This window comes from Sus scrofa, chromosome 15 (genome assembly GCF_000003025.6).
Source record: "Sus scrofa isolate TJ Tabasco breed Duroc chromosome 15, Sscrofa11.1, whole genome shotgun sequence".
NCBI classification, from domain to species: Eukaryota; Metazoa; Chordata; class Mammalia; order Artiodactyla; family Suidae; genus Sus; species Sus scrofa.
Window position 1 is genome coordinate 54,051,642 of NC_010457.5, and position 18,992 is coordinate 54,070,633.

An 18,992-nucleotide genomic window follows, 5' to 3' on the forward strand; every position below is an offset into this window, starting at 1 on the left:
GATACTAGTCAGGTTCATTAACTGCTAAGCCACGATGGGAACTCCTGAGCCCCAATTCTTTATCTCAAACTCCTAATTCTTCATCTGTAACTCAACCTGTCCTCTGAGTTATAGGCTGTATATCTAAGTGCCTATGGCCACCTCCACTTTGTCATCTCAAAGGCTTCCTTCATTTTACATCTAAAATCAACTGTAGGACTCCTTGTCCCCAAGTCTTGCTCCCCCTCTTTAGTGTTTCTCATCCCTGTTCTTCATGGCAGCAACACCGACTGAACCTGGACATGTGGCTCCCATCATCACATCAAATTCTATACATTTCTACTGCTCTATTAAATGTATTCTACATCTATCCATTTCTCTCCATCCTCAATACAACCAACCAAACCAGGTCACTATCACTTCTCACTTGGATTATAGGCAGAGTTGCCTAACAGGGCTTCCTACTGTGACCTTTGCCCTCGAGAAAACATTTTCTGCTCTACAGCCAAGTTCTTACTTTTTTAATGTAATTCACATCACTCCTGTGTTTAAAAGCATCCATAGCTCTTAGGAGGAAATATAAACCCCTAACATGGCCTACCTGCTCTCCTTTTCCTGCTTCTCCCTCACTCCTCACCCTGTAATATTCAATGGCTCACTGTGCAGAGCTTTTAATTGCCTATAGATACCGTGGTTCATCCCTCCCTCCCTCCCTTAAAGAACGCAGTGTTGCAACCACAGTTGTCAGGACTTCCACCAATGACTCTGAAAATATATGCTTCAAAAACGTATCATCTGCCTCAGTTAATCAAGATAATTTCTGGCTACAGTATGGTTGGCTACAGAGAGTCAGCAGACACTCATCAGATGTGGTTTTCCAGGGAGAGAAAGTATAAGAAATCTTCCTTAAGATGGAAAGGAGGAGGGTCTCCCACAGAGGGTATGGATCCTTTCTCAATAACAATGAAAAAGGATATTATATAATTTTATATAAGGAGGTTATGCCAAAGCTACAGTCATCAAAACTGTATGGTACTGGCACAAAGACATATAGATCAGTGGAACAGGATAGAAAGCCTAGAATTCAACCCATACCCTACACCCAACTCATCTATGACAAAGGAGGCAAGAATATATAATGGAGAAAAGACAGCCTGTTCAATAAATGGTGCTGGGAAAACTGAACAGCCACATGGAAAAGAATGAAATTAGAACACTCCCTAACACCATCCACAAAAAGAAACTCCAAATGGATTCGAGACCTAGATATAAGACCAGACACTATAAAAACTCTTAGAGGAAAACATAGGCCAAACACTCTCTGACCTAAATGACAGCAACATCTTCTCAGATCCACCTCTTAGAGTAATGACAGTAAAAACAAATGGGACCTAATCAAACTTCAAAGTTTCTGCACAGCAAAGGAAACCCTAAACAAAACGAAAAGACAGCCCACAGAATGGGAGAAAACCTTTGCAAGCGAATCGACGGACAAGGGATTCATCTCCAAAATTTATAAACACTTCCTATAGCTCAATTCCAAAAATTGAAAAACCCCATCAAAAAATGGGCAGAAGATCTAAACAGACAGTTCTCCAAAGAAGATATACAGATGGCCAAAAAACACATGAAAAGATGTTCAACATCACTCATTATTAGAGAAACGCAAATCAAAATCATGTTGAAGTACCACCTTACACCAGTCAGAATGGCCATCATCAAAAAGTCAACAAACAATAAGTGCTGGAGAGGGTATGGAGCAAAGGGAACCCTATTACACTGTTGGTGGGAATGTAAATTGGTGCAACCACTGTGGAAAACAGTATGGAGATTCTTAGAAAACTCAAAATAGAACTACCATTTGATCCAGCAATCCCACTCCTGGGCATCTATCCAGAGAAAACCATGACTTGAAAAGATGCATGTACTCCAATGTTCACTGCAGCACTACTTGCAATAGCCAAAACATGGAAACAACCTAAATGTCCATCGACAGAGAAGTAGATCAAGAAGATGTTGTACATATACACAATGGAACATTACTCAGCCATTAAAAGGAAAGACATAACGGCATTTGTAGCAACATGGATGGACCTAGAAATTATCATGCTAAGTGAAGTCAGTCAGGCAATGAGACACCAACATTAAATGCTATCACTGACATTTGGAATCTAAAAAAAGGATGCAACGAACTTCTTTGCAGAACAGATACTGACTCACAGACTTTGAGTCATATGGTTTCCAAATGAGACAGGTTGGGGGGATGGGGAGATGCACTGAGGGTTTGGGATGGACATGCTATAAAATTTGGTTGTGATGACTGCTATACACCTATAAATGTAATAAAATTCATTAAGATTAAAAAAAAGATTTATTTAGCAAAATCACATTATTTAATTAACATCTTAACAAACATGATTATTTAAAATTTCCAAAAAGCAGCTACAAGAACAATAATAACAATCAGTAATAATAACTCTATGCAGACCAGTATGGATGTTTTGAATACTGTATCCCTTTCAGTGCTCAGTAACTATTCTATGAAATAGATATTGCTCCATCACTCACATTCCAAACATGGAGAAGCCAGTAACTTCTAGAACATGTGGCTGGGATTCCACCATTAGCCTAAGTGACACAAAAGCCCATGTTCTTCCATTCTACTCTACAGATCCATTCTACTCTACAGATCCACCAAGCCATAAAGATATCTGAGAACTGAGGGTGAATCAAGTGGCCATTCTTTATGGGGAAAAACAGTCATCATACCTTGAAGAAAATTTAGAAATTTAAATCGGGGTGCTATAAAGCATCTTATACATTTTAAGTATTTAGAGTAGGAAAGTCTCTTATGGTACAGCAGGTTAAGGTTCTGGTGTTGCTGCAACTGTGGCATGGGTTCAATCTGTGGCACAGGAACTTGCACATGCTGTGGCTGTGGCCCAAAAATGAATTAACTAATAATTAATTAATTAATATTTATAGCAAAGATGTATAATTTCCAGACTGGGAGATGACAATCCATCACTGGTGTTATCAAAACCACAAAACTTCAGCTCTAGAAGCCTAATGAACACAATGCTACAAAGAACAGGTAATAAGTTCTACTTTGGCACAAGTAGCATGACTGAATCCCTAAACTTTGGCCAAAGAGACTTAATGTCAATACTACTCAGACACTCAAGAAGTTGTAATAATGCTAAATACTTTGCCCATGTGTGAAAATTGTCCTCTTGGAGATAAACCTCACAAATAAGCATATTCAAATTTTACGTTTTATTTTCTGATCATAACATACCTTTATTTATGGCTAGTATCTGTATGGCATCACCCAAATTTTCTAATTTTTGATAAATGATGAAACCAGCCTAAAAGAAAAACAGAAAAATGAAAACAGTATACTAAATATCACCAAAATAAAACGCTATGTCCTGTCTTTATAAAAATCCAAAACAATGATTCCCAAGGCACCCGAAAAGCTGAATTCAACCTATTAAGTTATGCATAGATCTGAGTGTGTTCATTTATTCATGACACCAATTGTGAGAATGGAGAAAGTAGCTCTCTACACCTTAAATGTTTTTACATTTAACATCCAATATTATGAGCAGGTAACCAAACCAAATAACTTATAAATGAAATTTGGTAAAATACAATAAAGACAAATCTGTTTGACTATAGATATCCATTTCCCATTATGTCATTAAATCAGCTGTTAGTCCTCATATAAACAGTCTTCCTTCTAGCTACTATTAATAGGAACAATCAAGTCACACTGATTATTCATGCGAAAAAATGCTACAGCACTTAAATTAGTTCTTAAGGTTTATGATTTTTTTAAAAACAGAACATAAAGGAAAATAATCACCCTATTTTGTCACAAAATTGAATTTTCTTCTGTTTATAAATAAAAGGAGCCTCCATTCCTAAAAATAGATGCAAAAGATGAAACTACAAGACATTCATCTACAAATAAAATAAATATATACATACATATATGCCCTGTTTCACTATGTATGAATATGTAAATATAAAAATATATCTGACTAACAGCAGTGGAAAGCTAAAATTGGATGCAATTCTTCTAAATTCTTACATTTTAAATATAAACATAGGAAGGCCAGTTTCAATACAGAAACTGTATTATAGTTATTTTTATTCTAAAGCTGCTTATAATCAAATGCATCATCAATACCATTTGTGCTTGCTCAGTTTGAGCTTATTAGCCTTTCATGTTTTCAGAGAATTCTTATTTTTTACACACAAATTGGACATTATTTTGGCTTCATGACAATAAAAATAACCAGCACTGAACAATCTGTTGATTGGTACTTGCTAATTAATATTTAGAATTAACAGTTTCACTAAATTTCTTCCTAAGCATTTTTAATGCCAAACTGATTTAAAATATTTTACTTGAGTTTGTGCCACTACCACAGTAAACTTTTGCAATGTTGGTACATACATAAGCATCAGTAGCTGCGTATAATTTCTGGTCCTCAGTGAGGGGAAAATTACTCCAATTGCTACAGCGGATAGACTTGTCTTTTAGAAGCTGTTTACTGAAGAGGTGTTTAACCAAACCATTGAGGCTCCAGGTCTCTGCACATTTCAGCTAGAAGTAATGAAAATTCAACTCAGCAAAAATCCTTCTATTTTCACATATCCCTAAATATCTGATACCAAATGACCATGTAACACATAAAAGCTGAAAACGTTATACCAAAACGTAAGGCAGAGATTCTCTATCATTAAAAACCTCATTTGTCCACATTTTAAGAATTTAGTTCTGGGAGTTCCCAGTGTGGGTCAGCAGTAACAAACCCAACTAGTATCCATGAGGAAATGGGTTTGATCCCTGGCTCTACTCACTGGATTAAGGATCCGGCCCTGCCGTGAGCTGTGGTACAGGTCGCAGACGCGGCTTGGATCTGGCATTGCTCTGGCTGTAGTGTAGGCCAGCAGCTACAGATCCAACTCAACTCCTAGCCTGGGAACTTCCACATGCCATGGGTGTAGTCCTAAAAAAAAAAATTTCGTTCTGGAACTTCCCCAGTGTAGGTATTAAAATTATTGGACTGCAAAAGTACTGCTCATGGACAAAAGTTGAATAGGTTGGTAGGTTTGCTACTTCTCAGCCAAATGAATACTTGACTAATATGAGAATTTTTTTTTTTTTTTTTTTTTTGTCTTTTTGCCATTTCTTGGGCCGTTCTTGCGGCATATGGAGGTTCCCAGGCTAGGGTTCTATTTGGAGCTGTAGCCACCAGCCTACATCACAGCCATAGCAACACAAGATCTGAGCCACGTCTGCAACCTACACCACAGCTCACGGCAACACCGGATCCTTAACCCACCGAGCAAGGCCAGGGATCAAACCCACAACCTCATGGTTCCTAGTCGGATTCATTAACCACTGCGCCACCACGAGAACTCCTAATATGAGAATTTAACTTAATGACTACATTAATAAAATATGTGAAACACAGTGATGAAAGTGATGGTCAATCTTCCACTAAGAGCATACCACAAAAGCTGCATCATATTCTTATTTAAAGAAAAAAAAAAGATATTGATATAGACGGATTAAAGAGATAAAATGCATTATTTAAATTTACAAACATAAAACAAAATGAAATAGTACTAAATATGGGAGGTGGTACTTGCTTAAAGAAATTATTTGCTAAGGCAATGGATTAGACTAGAGGTTTTCATTATGGAACACTCATTTCCAACTTCTTTTTTACAAAAACATGACAGAGCTTAAATTATTTTTTTCAAAAATCTATCATTCAGAAAGAAGGGACATGCTATGAAACAAATTAATATTGTTTATGAAAATAAAATATGTATTACATCTACCTTTTCATTGGCAACATCTGTCAGCTCCACAAAACTCTTCAATTTGATGTCAAAGTCACGTAGAAGTTTCGACTGATCTCCTTTGATTCCTACACCTGCCTTTTTAATTGCTTCATTTTCAAGCAACATTTTTAAGCCCTGCGGGAAAACTATAACATTTTCTCTTTATTTACATAGGTTCTATCAAATATGATGGATTTATTTTCTACTTCTCACACATTTTATGTTTATATTTAAATCTGTGCTTAAGTTTAAATTATGAAGCACATTTACCTTGAGCATCTCTTTCTCACCTAAAGCAAAAAGTCCTGATTGATAAATGACAAGGAAAACCTCATTTGAATGCCACCTCTGCTAACACTAACAGGATACGCCTGTCATTTAGCCCCTATAAGCTCCAGTTCTCTACTCTCAGAAAGAGGAACAATATCAATGCCTGATAAGATGATGTGAAAATTAAATAAAACAGGGATATGAGTGAAGTAGGTAGAACATAAATACTTAATCACAAGGTGATGAGAAAAGCCCCAGCTAAGTTCATGAACTTTATTTTATATGGATAATGCTGACCTAACACAAAAATGAAAACAAAGAAAAGAGATACTAACCTGACATAGAAGAAATATGAAACAGATAACATTTGCTCTCTGACACACACAACTGAATTAGCGCAATTCTGCCCAGTTTTCCTTTATTGTATACTGGTGGCCATTCCATATCAAATCCTACCACATCTCCACTAGATAGACTCAAGCTAAAGGGGAAAAAATAGGGTAAATTAGTTAAAGTTTTAACTTCTGCAAACAAACATCATTCAAAAAAGTTAAAAGGCAAGCCACAAACAGTAGAAGATATCTGTGATATACACAACTGATAAGAACAGCCAGAAAATATTAAAAATTCTTTAAGTCAGAAAGAAAAATGAGAAATAATCCATTTTAAAATAAAAAGAGAAAAATATGAATAGGCAACTCCCAAAGGGAAATCCAAATGGCTAATAAATTCAAATGTATATACGAAGACATAAAATCTCCATAGAAATCAGAGAAATGTAAATTGAACCTATACAATTTCACACCTGACTGGCAATACTAAAGCTTCACAATATCAAATGCTGAGACAGATATCTACCAGTGGGACCACTCATACACCAGTGAATGTTTAAATTTGTAAAATCCTCTTGGAAAAAGCTCTAACACTATCCAGCTAAAGATATATAAACAGTATGAACTGACAAGCTTTTCTCAAAAACATGAAGCTCATATGTGTACCACCAGACAGATATGTTCAAGAATGTTTATTTCAATACTGTTCTGATTGGAAAAAATGGAAACAAATTACATTTCTATCAACAAAAGAATGAACAAATTGTGACATAATGAGGCAATGTAATATTAGAACTTCCCAAATCAAACCAAAAACTCCTTAGACATATGAAATGTTGAGTGAAAAAGACAAGCCACAGAATTATACATAGAGTTTGTAGCATTTTTTAAAGTTTCTAAATGGATAAGACAATATATATGATATTTGGGGATAAAAATTATGAATACTTTAAAAATATATGAGGGGATGCTAAACACTGAACTCATGACAGAAGTTATCTCAAAGCACTACAGAGGGGAGAATCAGAAAAGGCATACATGGGGCTTCAGCTGTACTTCACCGGTTCATATCTTAATAAAAAAAGAAAATGAATATTAAGACTTGACAGGAGTTCCCGTCGTGGCGCAGTGGTTAATGAATCCGACTAGGAACCATGAGGTTGCGGGTTCGATCCCTGGCCTTGCTCAGTGGGTTAAGGATCCGGCGTTGCCATGAGCTGTGGTGTAGGTTGCAGACGTGGCTCGGATCCCGTGTTGCTGTGGCTCTGGCGTAGGCCGGTGGCTACAGCTCCGATTGGACCCCTAGCCTGGGAACCTCCATATGCCGCGGGAGCGGCCCAAGAAATAGCAAAAAGACAAAAAAAAAAAAAAAAAAAGATTTGACAAAGCTGGAGGGAGGAATATGGGTGATTGTATTTTTTCTATTCTATTTCACAATTTTTAAAAATTAAAAATGTATCTTAAAAATTTAACCTCTGCTTTGTGTCAAAATTAAATAACTGTGATCAGATAAAACTTTTTCTGTGAAAAAATACAAAATTGGACAAAACAGGAGTTATCCTATGGCACAGCGGGTTAAAGATCTGGCATTATCACTGCAGTGGCTTGGGTTCAGTCCTTGGCCCATGAACTTCCACATGCTCTGGTATGACGAAAGAAAGAAAGAAGGAAGGAAGGAAGGAAGGAAGGAAGGAAGGAAGGAAGAAAGAAAGAAAGAAAGAAAGAAAGAAAGGAAAGAAAGAAAAGAAAAGAAAAAGAAAGAAAGAAGGAAGGAAGGAAGGAAGGAAAGAAAGAAAGAAAGAAAGAAAGAAAGAAAGAAAGAAAGAAAGAAAGAAAGAAAGAAAGAAAAGAAAAGAAAAGAAAAGAAAAGAAAATCAGACAAAGCATATGAACAACAGTTTTCTGACACTGGACAATAGGCAATACAGGACTCATGCCCTCTAAGTGAAGGGAAACAAAGGGTAAGCCCTACTGCTGCTCCAGCTTTCTGCCTGGAACATTCCAGATAGCAGATCAGGGAGGAGAACCCAAAGCAGAGCACCAGAGAAAGTGAAGCAGCTCAAAGTTGTGGGCAGAGTCCTGGGGAGGAAGGAGGTAGGCAGGAAAAGACACACAAGCATACAGTGAAACCCTGTGGATGGACAAAGAACAACCAGCGTACTGCAAGCGGAGCAACTCCTAGGACTCACATAAAGGTTAAGAAGCATTAAAGTTCTGAAAAGTCAGAGTAAAGATTCTTGTTGATCACCAGGGGCCAGTTCAGTGAAGGCTTAAGAAGGGTTACATCTTATTATAGGGCTAACTAATGTTCAGAATAAAGGCTACTGTAGATCTTCCCTAATAGACCTTAAAAATGAGCCTCAAAATGTAAAACTGACCTTCAGGTAACTTAACTGCCTAACAGAGTAAAGCTCCTTTCTTTGAAGGAAGATGACAAAATCTGATATTCTCTAAAGTAAAATCACAATATCCAATCAAAAAATGCCAGCCATGAGAAAAAAACAAACAGGAAAACATGACCGATAAGCAGGATAAAAATAATCTAATAGAAAAATAACTAGTATAATAGAATTAACAGACAAGGACACTAAAACAGATATTATAAATACACTGAATATGTTCAAAGGTTTAAAAGAAAACATGAATATAAGAGCCAAAGTAGAAGATATTTTTAAGGAGAAACAAATGGAACTTCCAGAGATAAAAAATACAATAAAATTTAAAATTCACAGGATGAGGTAAGAGTAGATCAGACACTAAAGAAGAAAAAATTTATATAAGTGAACTTGCAGATATAGCCAAAGAAACTATTCAAAATGAAGCACAAAAAGAAAAAACTTTAAAGGCTGTTCAAAAAAATTGTTCAAATTTGATGAAACTATAAACCCACAGATCCAAAAAGTTCACTGAACCCCCCAAGCAAGATAAGCACATATCACATTATACAAAGGCACATTCAATCAAATTGTTGAAAACCTGTAATAGCAAAATCTTTTTTTTTTTTTTTTTTTTTTGCATCTGCAGCATGTGGAAGTTCCTGGGCCAAGGATCAAAATTGTGTCACAGTTGCAACCTGCACCACAGCTACAGATTCTTAACCTGCTGCGCCACAGGAGAACTTGCAAAAATCTTTCAAGTAACCATAGGAGATGGAAAATAATTGCCTGTCTTCCAGAAAACATACAATTCATCATAATTACAATCTTCAAATCGCTTAAGCTTACTGCCTTCAGAGAGGACATACTATAGCATTGTCACAGCTAAGATGGTGGAGTTAACACACAATCGTAAATAATAGATTTTATCTATTCTATGAGACAAATTCAGTTCTATTTAATGAGACCTAAAAGTAGCCAGATAACTATACTGGAAGTGAGGACACCTGAGTGCTATTTGTTAACGAATCTGACTAGGAACCATGAGGTCAAGGGTTCAATCCCTGACCTTGCTCAGTGGGTTAAGGATCTGGCGTTGCCATGAGTTGTGGCAGACGTGGCTCGGATTCTGAGTTGCTGTGGCTCTGGCTTAGGCCGTCAGCTACAGCTCCAATTCAGCCCCTAGCCTGGGAACTTCCATATGCCAGGGGAGTGGCTCTAGAAAAGGCAAAAAGAAAAAAAATAAAAATAAAAACCAATGTGTAACAGTTTAAAAAAAACAAAAGGACAGGTATAATAACTTCAAAGAATATCTGAATGAATTCCCTACCACTTCTTGTAAAATGCTTCAAGAGCCTTAGACTGCATTACTGCAGAGTTCTAATTTACCTAGGCAATTTTAAAAATACTAATAGTCACTTTTAATGTTCTTTTTAAGGATCATTTGCTATAACTGTTGTTAACTAAATGCAACAGAGCCAACAATTCAATATTACTATGTTGGATGTTGGTATTTTTAATGAAATAGAAAGGGGCATTTTAGAGTTTGAATAATTCCTGCATGTTTTTCCTAAACTGGTGAGTTCAGTAGTTCTATATATAACATCCTAAGTATTAAAAAAGCAAAAAAAAAAAAAAAAAAATAGCTCAAGTGATAGAAAGGCTTATGAATGAATGAATAGGTACATTATCAATTTAACTCAGTGATTTAAAGTTTTTATTTAAAAGTAGAATTAGGGAGTTCCCTTCGGCTTAGGGTTAAGAACCCAACTAGTATCCATGAGGATGTAGGTTCTATCCCTGGCCTTGCTCAGAGGGTTAAGGATCTGGTGTTGCAGCAAGTTACAGTGTAGGTTGCAGACATGGCTTGGATCTGGCATTGCTGTGGCTATGGCGTGGGCCTGCAGCTGCAGCTCTGATTGGACCCCTAGACCAGAAATTATATATGCCACAAGTATAGCAATAAAAATAAAAAATAAAAGTAAAATGAGAACTTATCAGTGATATTTTACATGTATAAAGTAATTATTTACTGAAGACATGTCAATGGTAAAACTCAATACATTACAAATATTACCATAATAGTTATCTTCTAAGGGTCCAAATCTTTACCTAATATCTTCTGATAAGAAGGAACAATCACTAGCTTCATAACTGTACACAATGGATCCAGTAAATTCTAAGAAGGGGAGGTCATCTTCCAAAACACTCTTCTGAATAGATGCCTGGAGTTAAAATTTGAAAAGGCACAAATAAAATGCACATTAAATAATAAGTGTTCATTGAAAGAATAAAGTTCACTGAAGCATTCAAATTATAGTTCTACGTTTTATCAACTAATGCTTTATAGACTAATGAAGCCATGGATAATTTAAGCCATCCATTGTAAAATTATTTTTCTAACAAATTTATTTGCAAACTTTTAATCCTATTTTCATAAAAGCATTTATTTTACTAACTTATTTCTTCAACTACATTAGTATTCTAGATGTAATAATGTTGCCTTAAAATGCTGAAGACTGGTTGATGGATCTTAAATCGCTGAGGACTTAAAACTCTCTTAACCATGAAAATTCACCAAAGTAAATAGTGTCTAAATTATTATCTAAATTGGAATAAACTGGTAAGGCCAACCATGCAAACTAGATAAAAAGGGAAAGTACAGAGTAGGAATTTCCCTTTTATAAAGCCATTTAAAATTTACTCCTATTCATCCATTCAACAACTAGATTCTGTTTCTTTCACACAACAGCAACCCTAAATGTAAATAATGGCCTGAAGTTTAGGAGTGAGGACTTCACAGTCAAATTGACATTAAACTTTCCATCTGAAAGAATAATCAATGAAATGCAAACCTTTCTTTTCTCTATGGCATATCCCTTATTCTGCATGGCCATCCATTTAGGAAGTTTCCGCTGCTGTTGAGTTGTTTCCAATGTGTCTTCATTCATCTTTGAAAGGTTCTAGCGATAAAATCCAAAAAACAATTAATCTATGAATAAATATAGTCTCTATAAGAAAACTCAGAGATAGACCTGCCAATACGACTGAAGAACAAACATACATATTTAAAGTAAGTTATGGCACCTAGGCCCACATATAGGTTATAAGAGCTAGAACTGCAAAAGAAACACAACATGCTAGCCCTAAGAGTCATATATTCAGTATTTTTTCTTTTTAAAACAAGTCAGTTTAATTGAGTTCTAAGGTTCTAGCAGTTTCAAAATTCTATTATTCTATGACTGAGATCCTTTTAAGAATAACCTTTATCTAATTTACAATAAGAATCCCTGGGTGTGTAAATTGCTATAAATTTTTGACATATTTAATTTTCTTAAGACCTAAGTAAACACAGCAAACTGTTAAATTTGTTCACAAGTCTACTTGAAGAGAATTTTGAGACAGATAAGCTTTCCCATATTAAGGATTTTTATTACACTCTTGGCCTAGCAAGTGAACCTGTTTCCATAGAGTTACGGTTTTGCTGAGAATGTTTTTAAAAAATTTGTTATGAGCTTTGAAGTCTCTCTTCAATGTAAACCAAACTTCAAGAATGGTTACAGAAAATACAATGAATAGGAGAACTGTGTCATACTCTTTCTGTTAAAGATAAAATGAGCCATACCGTCAGATGACTTAACACACTAAATTGAAGAGACCTTAAGTTCTCAATAAAATTTTTCAAACCCAACTTTTAGTTCCTATTATCTCAAATTTCTAGTAAAGGCACAGCGGTTTTGAATATACACCTGAAGACTCTTATGATGAAACATGATGTTAATATGAAATAATCAAAGCAACTATATGTGATTATGGGATAGCCTGTTATCCCTATTGATATTTAGCAATATAAACTCAAAAGAAATTTAAAAATATCCAGCAAGTATCCATTTTAAGTGCACATTTCCCAAGCCCAAACCCCCCAAACTGAGACTATTAATAATACATGCAAGAAAATTTTAAGATTACTTTAAATTTTCCATACAGAATAAACTTCCATCACTATTATGCACTGGGAAGGAAAGGATTAACAGCAGGCTAGTAACTCACTCTCCCTACTGGGGAAGCGAGAATGAAAGACAATCAGGAATCCTAGCTAGTAACTTCAAACTGGATGGTAGCCTTGTAAACCTATTAGTGCTATCTCCTAGCAGAAAAACACCAAAGAGTACCTATCTAGAAGAAGCTGTTAACCAGATATAGCTAAACTATCTATTGCTTATCATAAATAAGCCTAGAATTATGGATTTATTACTTTATAATTTTGACAATTTATTAATAATTTATTGATAAGTTTATAATTTACTAATTTTATGTCTGGGAAACAGGGGGGTAGTTAGCAAGCTGTGTAATTAAGATAATATAAAACAGAGGAGTTCCAACGAAAATAACTTCCTTTGTGCAATTTTCTTCTTGTACACATTGCTCAAAACTATGCTGCTAATCCAAAACCATCACATGTACTAATGCAGAAGAAAAGGACATTTCTGGAACCTGTGTGTGAGTTTGGGGTTCCTCCAAAAAAAAAAAAAAAAAAAAAAAAAGAGTATTCCATCGTACTTTGTGCTTGCCTATATTCTCTGAATCATTAGCAAAGTTTAGCACTAAGATTTATGATTCACTGAATCAGAATTGAGAAATCTTAGTGCCACCACCTGCATTACATGTAGTAAGATAAAATAGATAAAATACGTATACTTTAATCATTGTAAAGGATTTTACAAATGTTAGTGGTTATTAATATTTGCCATAAATCCAAAAACCCCTCACAGGAGAGTCAAAAGTTGATCCCACAGTACATACACACACATACATACATACAAGAAAAGAATCTATTCTTAATCTTAAAATATATTAAACTGGAAAACAAATTTTTGGTATATACAGAACAGATAATTTGCAAAACTGCCATAACTGAGTTTTCTGCAAATAAAACTATATAAAAACAACTATAAAATCTTGGAATTTTGTAATTCATTCATTCACACTGCCAAAACAAAAATAAATTTCAATAACTCTTCCTTGCAGCTACCTATAACACTAAAATCATTTTAATTTAAAATGTCTAATTTTTAGATGCAAATACTCTATTTTTGCACACAAAATTCTGTCTAGACATCTCCACGCAAAGCATTTGAAAGTAAACTTGCTTACAAATCTAACATTTTTGTCGAATTTACTAAGATCTTGAGACAAATAAAAAGCATACAGAAAATTAAAGTTGTAGAATAATTTTCAATAGGGAAATTCTTCAATATACATGATTATAATCATGGATCAAATAAAGTTTGTTCTTGGAAGGGATCCAAGTCATTGAATAATAGAATTTTTTAATTATATATTTAGCTGTTGAGTATAAACAACTTTGACACATCTTTTTCTAAAACCAAGTCATATCCTTTCATAATGCTTCACTTTGAGCCAGTAAAAGATCTTAAGTCCCTCTCTGAAATAAATAATATATTTTGATTTGCTTTGGTTTAGACTTTCCTGGAATAATCCTGCCTATCTATCTACCATTATCGGCCACTTTTTAACCTTTTTCACTTGTTTTAAAGGCTGATTTTAACAACATACACCTGGGATCTTAGTTGTGCTTTATTTTTCTGGTTTGCTTATATGAATAGCCCAATTTGAACATGTGTATCTTTCAATAAAGAGATTCATCTCATTCATAGTTCATGTAAGGATTTGAGTTCTCCCTTTCATCGTACTTTGATGAGTATTTATCTTCCTTTCTTCAGTTTCCTTTTATTCTTTATCCATTTTTTTGACTGGGTAATATTACCATTCATACTCTTTTTTTCCTATTGCCAATGTTAAAACTTCACTTTTTTCCATCCTATTACTCTATTATCTCAGAAAAATAATAAAACTATATTCCTTCCCCACCAAAACCCTGTATTTTCACTGTCCCTCCACCCGGCAAGGCAAAACTCTTAGAATATTTTGACTTCCCCTCTCTTACAACTACTGTTTTTTGTTGATATAGTTTTGGTTACAGCCTTTCTTAGTATAGTCCTTCTACTTCAAGAATCCTTACTATTTTCTAATCATTTATGTTACAAATTTCATCATCCATTTTAATATAAATGTTTACATAAATTTAAATATGTATATAAATTGGAGTTCCTTGGTGTCTCAGCAGATTAAGGATCCAGCATTGTCACTGCTGTGGCTCAGGTCACTGCTGTGGCACAGGTCACTGCTGTGTCACAGGTCTGATCCTTGGCCCAGGAATTTCTGCATGCCACAGTCATGGCCAATAAATACATACATAAGTAAATAAGCAAATGTATATATTGCTTACTGTAATTTCCTCTTCACTTCCTCTTGTCCTATTTTGAATCTCTGCTCTGATTCAATGGTTTATTTAGAAACCTTTTTCTTTTTGTTTTTTTTTTGTTTCTTTTTGTTTTTTTTTTTTGTCTTTTTGCTATTTCTTGGGCCGCTCCCGCAGCATATGGAGATTCCCAGGCTAGGGATCCAGTCGGAGCTGTAGCCATCGGCCTACAGCAGAGCCACAGCAACGCGGGATCCGAGCCGCATCTGCAACCTACACCACAGCTCACAGCAACGCCGGATCCTTAACCTACTGAGCAAGGGCAGGGACCAAACCCACAAACTCATGGTTCCTAGTCGGATTCGTTAACCACTGCGCCACGACGGGAACTCCTAGAAACCTTTTTTCAATTATTTTCCTCAGATAGAATATGTTGGTGAGGAGTTCCTGCTGTGGCTCACAGCCAGTGTTTATAGGTAACCCGACTAATAGCCAAGAGGATGCAGGTTCAATCCCTGGCCTTGCTCAGTGGCTTAATGATCCAGCATTGCCAGAAGCCATGATGTAGGTCACAGATGTGGCTCAGATTTGGCATTGCTGTGGTGTAGGCCTGCAGCTACAGCTCTGATTCGACCCCTAGCCTGGGGACCTCCATATCGTGGGTGCGGCCCTAAAAAGGAAAAAAAAAAAAAAAAAAAAAAGAACATGTTGGTGATAAATGCCGATCCTCTGTAAAAGTGAAAATGTATTTTTTCAAATAGATATGAAAATGATTTGTTGGCTAAGCATAACAGTCTCTCGTCAGTTCATAGGTGTTGTCTTACAGGAGTTTCCATTGTGGTGCAGCAAAGACAAATCTGACTAGGAACCATGAGTTTGCGGGTTCGGTCCCTGGCCTTGCTCAGTAGGTTAAGGATCCAGCGTTGCTGTGAGCTGTGGTGTAGGCTGCAGACGTGGCTCGAATCCCGCGTTGCTGTGGCTCTGGCGTAGGCCGGCAGCTACAGCTCCAATTAGACCCCTAGCCTAGGAACCTCCATATGCCGCAGGTGCAGCCCTGAAAAGACAAAAAAGATAGACAGATAGATAGATAGATAGATAGATAGATAGATAGACAGACAGACAGACAGACAGACAGACATAGATGTTCTCTCACTATCTTCTACCTTTTAATGTTGCAAATAAGAAGGTCATTGTTTTTCTGATGCTTTCTTCAATGATGAGTACTATTTTTCCCATTTGGGAGCTTGAAAAACTTTTAAGGATTTTTATATTTTAAAGAGCCTAAGTGTATAGGAGAATAGAGTCTCCTTAGGATCAGTGAGTCCTTGGAAAGGACTGCTTTCCAAATCTTTACTTCAGCTCAGAAAAACTTCCCCTTGTTATGGGTTGAACTGTATCCCTCCCCTAAGTAAAATATGCTGGAATCCTAATCCCTAAGAAACTCAGGATGTGACTTTGTTTGAACATAGTCATTACAGAGGTAACGAAATTTAAATGAAGTCATTAGGGTGGTCCCTAATTCAAAATGAGTGTTATCATTATAGAAAGGGGAAATTTGGACACAGAGACAAGTATAGATGGATGGTGATGTGAAGAAACACATGAAGAAAAGTCATCTGCAAGCCACAAAGGAAAGCCTGTAACAGACCCTTTCCTCAAAGCCCTCAGAAAAAAACTCTGCCGACAAATCAGTTTTGGATTTCTAGCTTCCAAAACTATGAGACAATACAGTTCTATTGAGTCTTCCAGTTTGAGGTACTTAATAATTACAGCTGTAGCAAACTAATATATCCCTACTACTAGTTTAGTTATTAACTGCCATAAGCTATTCCTTTTTTTCCTTCTGCAGCATTTATTCACATTCTAGTGAATTTCTTCTTTTTTTTTTTTTTTTTTGTCTTTTGTCTTTTTGCTATTTCTTGGGCTGCTCCTGCGGCATATGGAGATTCCCAGGTCGAATCGGAGCTGCAGCTGCCGGCCTACGCCAGAGCCACAGCAACGCGGGATTCGAGCCGCATCTGCAACCTACACCACAGCTCACAGCAACGCCGGATCCTTAACCTACTGAGCAAGGGCAGGGACCAAACCCACAACTCATGGTTCCTAGTCGGATTCGTTAACCACTGCGCCACGACGGGAACCCCAAGTGAATTTCTTCTTGCTTGAATTTTTTCTTAGTGTATTTTTTCCTACCTAACAACCATCTCCTTAATTTTGTTCTGTATTTCAAGAGACCTCTTCCACGTAATTTCCAAGATGCTAATATCATTCCCAACAGGTATTGTCATTTTTCATTTTGCCTATTGAATTTTTACGATGTTAAGATCTTCATTGCTAGTTTCAAAAAATTGCCTGGTACACTAGTTCAATCTCCCTAAAGATGCTTATTATTTCTTTCTTTTGTAAGAGTCTAACTATTTCAAAGATCAAAGATCTGACTCAATAGGAGCTTCCTATTCTGGATGTTCTGTTGGTCTCCTTTCCACTGATGCTAGATTCCTTGGGTGGACTGTTATTTTACTTCACTTGTATAACTCTTTACTATCAGCAGTCATCAGCTCTTTGGGTCCCTCAGGAAGCTGCAAACTGAGGATCAAGAGACTAAAGTTTTCCACTGAAGCATCAGGAGGCAATTTCTCTACCCACAGGTCTCCAAAGTTATAATCTCAAGGTCTGGCCCATCAGCACACTGAGCCATACGTACAACTCCTCAGGGAAGTCTTCTAAGACAGGAATGATCAAGCAGGCTTCCAAGGACCAAACAGTTGTTCAGTGCACTCAACAAATACCTGTTTTATTTTCAGCCATATTTGTACTACCACAGTAATTCTATTGAGAATTTTATTTAGGAAATAATGTTTAATTCCTTTCTTATCCACCCTTTTTCCTTTTCCACCATTTTCAGTGGAATCCACTGATAATACTTATAGGTACTTTAAGTTCTTTTTTGTGTAGAAATTCTTTTTTTCTCAAGGATCAACTATTCAATTAGCAAGCTTGAGATCTGTTGATTTTACTCAAATACATAATGACTCTCAACTGCCTGCCTCATTTATAAATGAAATTCTACACAGGAAATTGACAACATTTTCAAGTTCATGGCACACTTAGAAAATGAAAATTTTTTTTGCCATTTTGGGAAGGGGATCTGGGAATGTGAATATAAAATTCTGCAAAACTTTTGTTATCTATAAAATCAAAATTTTCAAACTTTTTAAATAACAAACTTGCAATTGTTTAGACGAATATAAATTTTGCATATGAGGTTTTATGCTTAAAATTGCCACACAATTCCTAGTTGAGACCTTTTATTAACATATTCTTAATATTCTATATAATAACCATCACAAAGAAACTTCATTAGCACAAGTGGTAGCAAATGGCAAAAGAAGAGGCTTTTGCTCCAATACACTGAAAATTTCTTCTTCACTGCTAACCAGCATTCCAACAATTCAGTCTCTTTAAATTGTACATCAAGGGTGCTATAATTCTTTAAATCTAATGCTTCTCCTTTTCTTCTACTGAGAAATATGTTAATTCTTTCTGATGATGTAAATAAGCTTCAAACACAAATGAATGTTTTTATATCAAGTATTTCAAACATACTACTGTCTCAGGCACATACTGACTGCTCTAATAATATTATTAATCTTTCTTTAGGATTCAAATAACACCAGTTAAACAATAACTTCTAAAATTATTTTAACTTCATGATAGTAAAACTGAATTTTTACTCTGTATCTATAAATTTTTTCAGTACATGTTAAAATATTTTACACAAGGTCACTGCACTTATGATTAAGTTAATTCAAGTGCTCAAAATATCAGTTATGGATACCATTTTCTGAAGCCAGTAATTATACTTCAACCAGTCTGCAAGTAAGAGTC

At 35.7% G+C, this 18,992-nt stretch overlaps 1 protein-coding gene across 10 annotated transcripts in view; it reads right to left on the minus strand.

The window, feature by feature from the left end:
* The window catches only part of WRN (Werner syndrome RecQ like helicase), a 127,888-nt gene that overhangs the window by 84,674 nt on the left and 24,222 nt on the right, over nt 1–18,992 (minus strand). For 8 of the 10 annotated variants that reach the window (XM_021075787.1, XM_021075783.1, XM_021075782.1 and 5 more), the window contains 6 exons: nt 11,677–11,784; nt 10,934–11,046; nt 6,450–6,595; nt 5,842–5,990; nt 4,445–4,594; nt 3,278–3,347 (listed from right to left, as the gene is read on the minus strand). In XM_021075787.1, coding sequence (XP_020931446.1) covers nt 3,278–3,347; nt 4,445–4,594; nt 5,842–5,990; nt 6,450–6,595; nt 10,934–11,046; nt 11,677–11,772 — 724 coding nt within the window. In that variant the 5' untranslated portion in view covers nt 11,773–11,784. The remainder of the gene's footprint in view (nt 1–3,277; nt 3,348–4,444; nt 4,595–5,841; nt 5,991–6,449; nt 6,596–10,933; nt 11,047–11,676; nt 11,785–18,992) is intronic. The other 2 variants (XM_021075790.1, XM_021075791.1) reach the window with 1 other exon arrangement.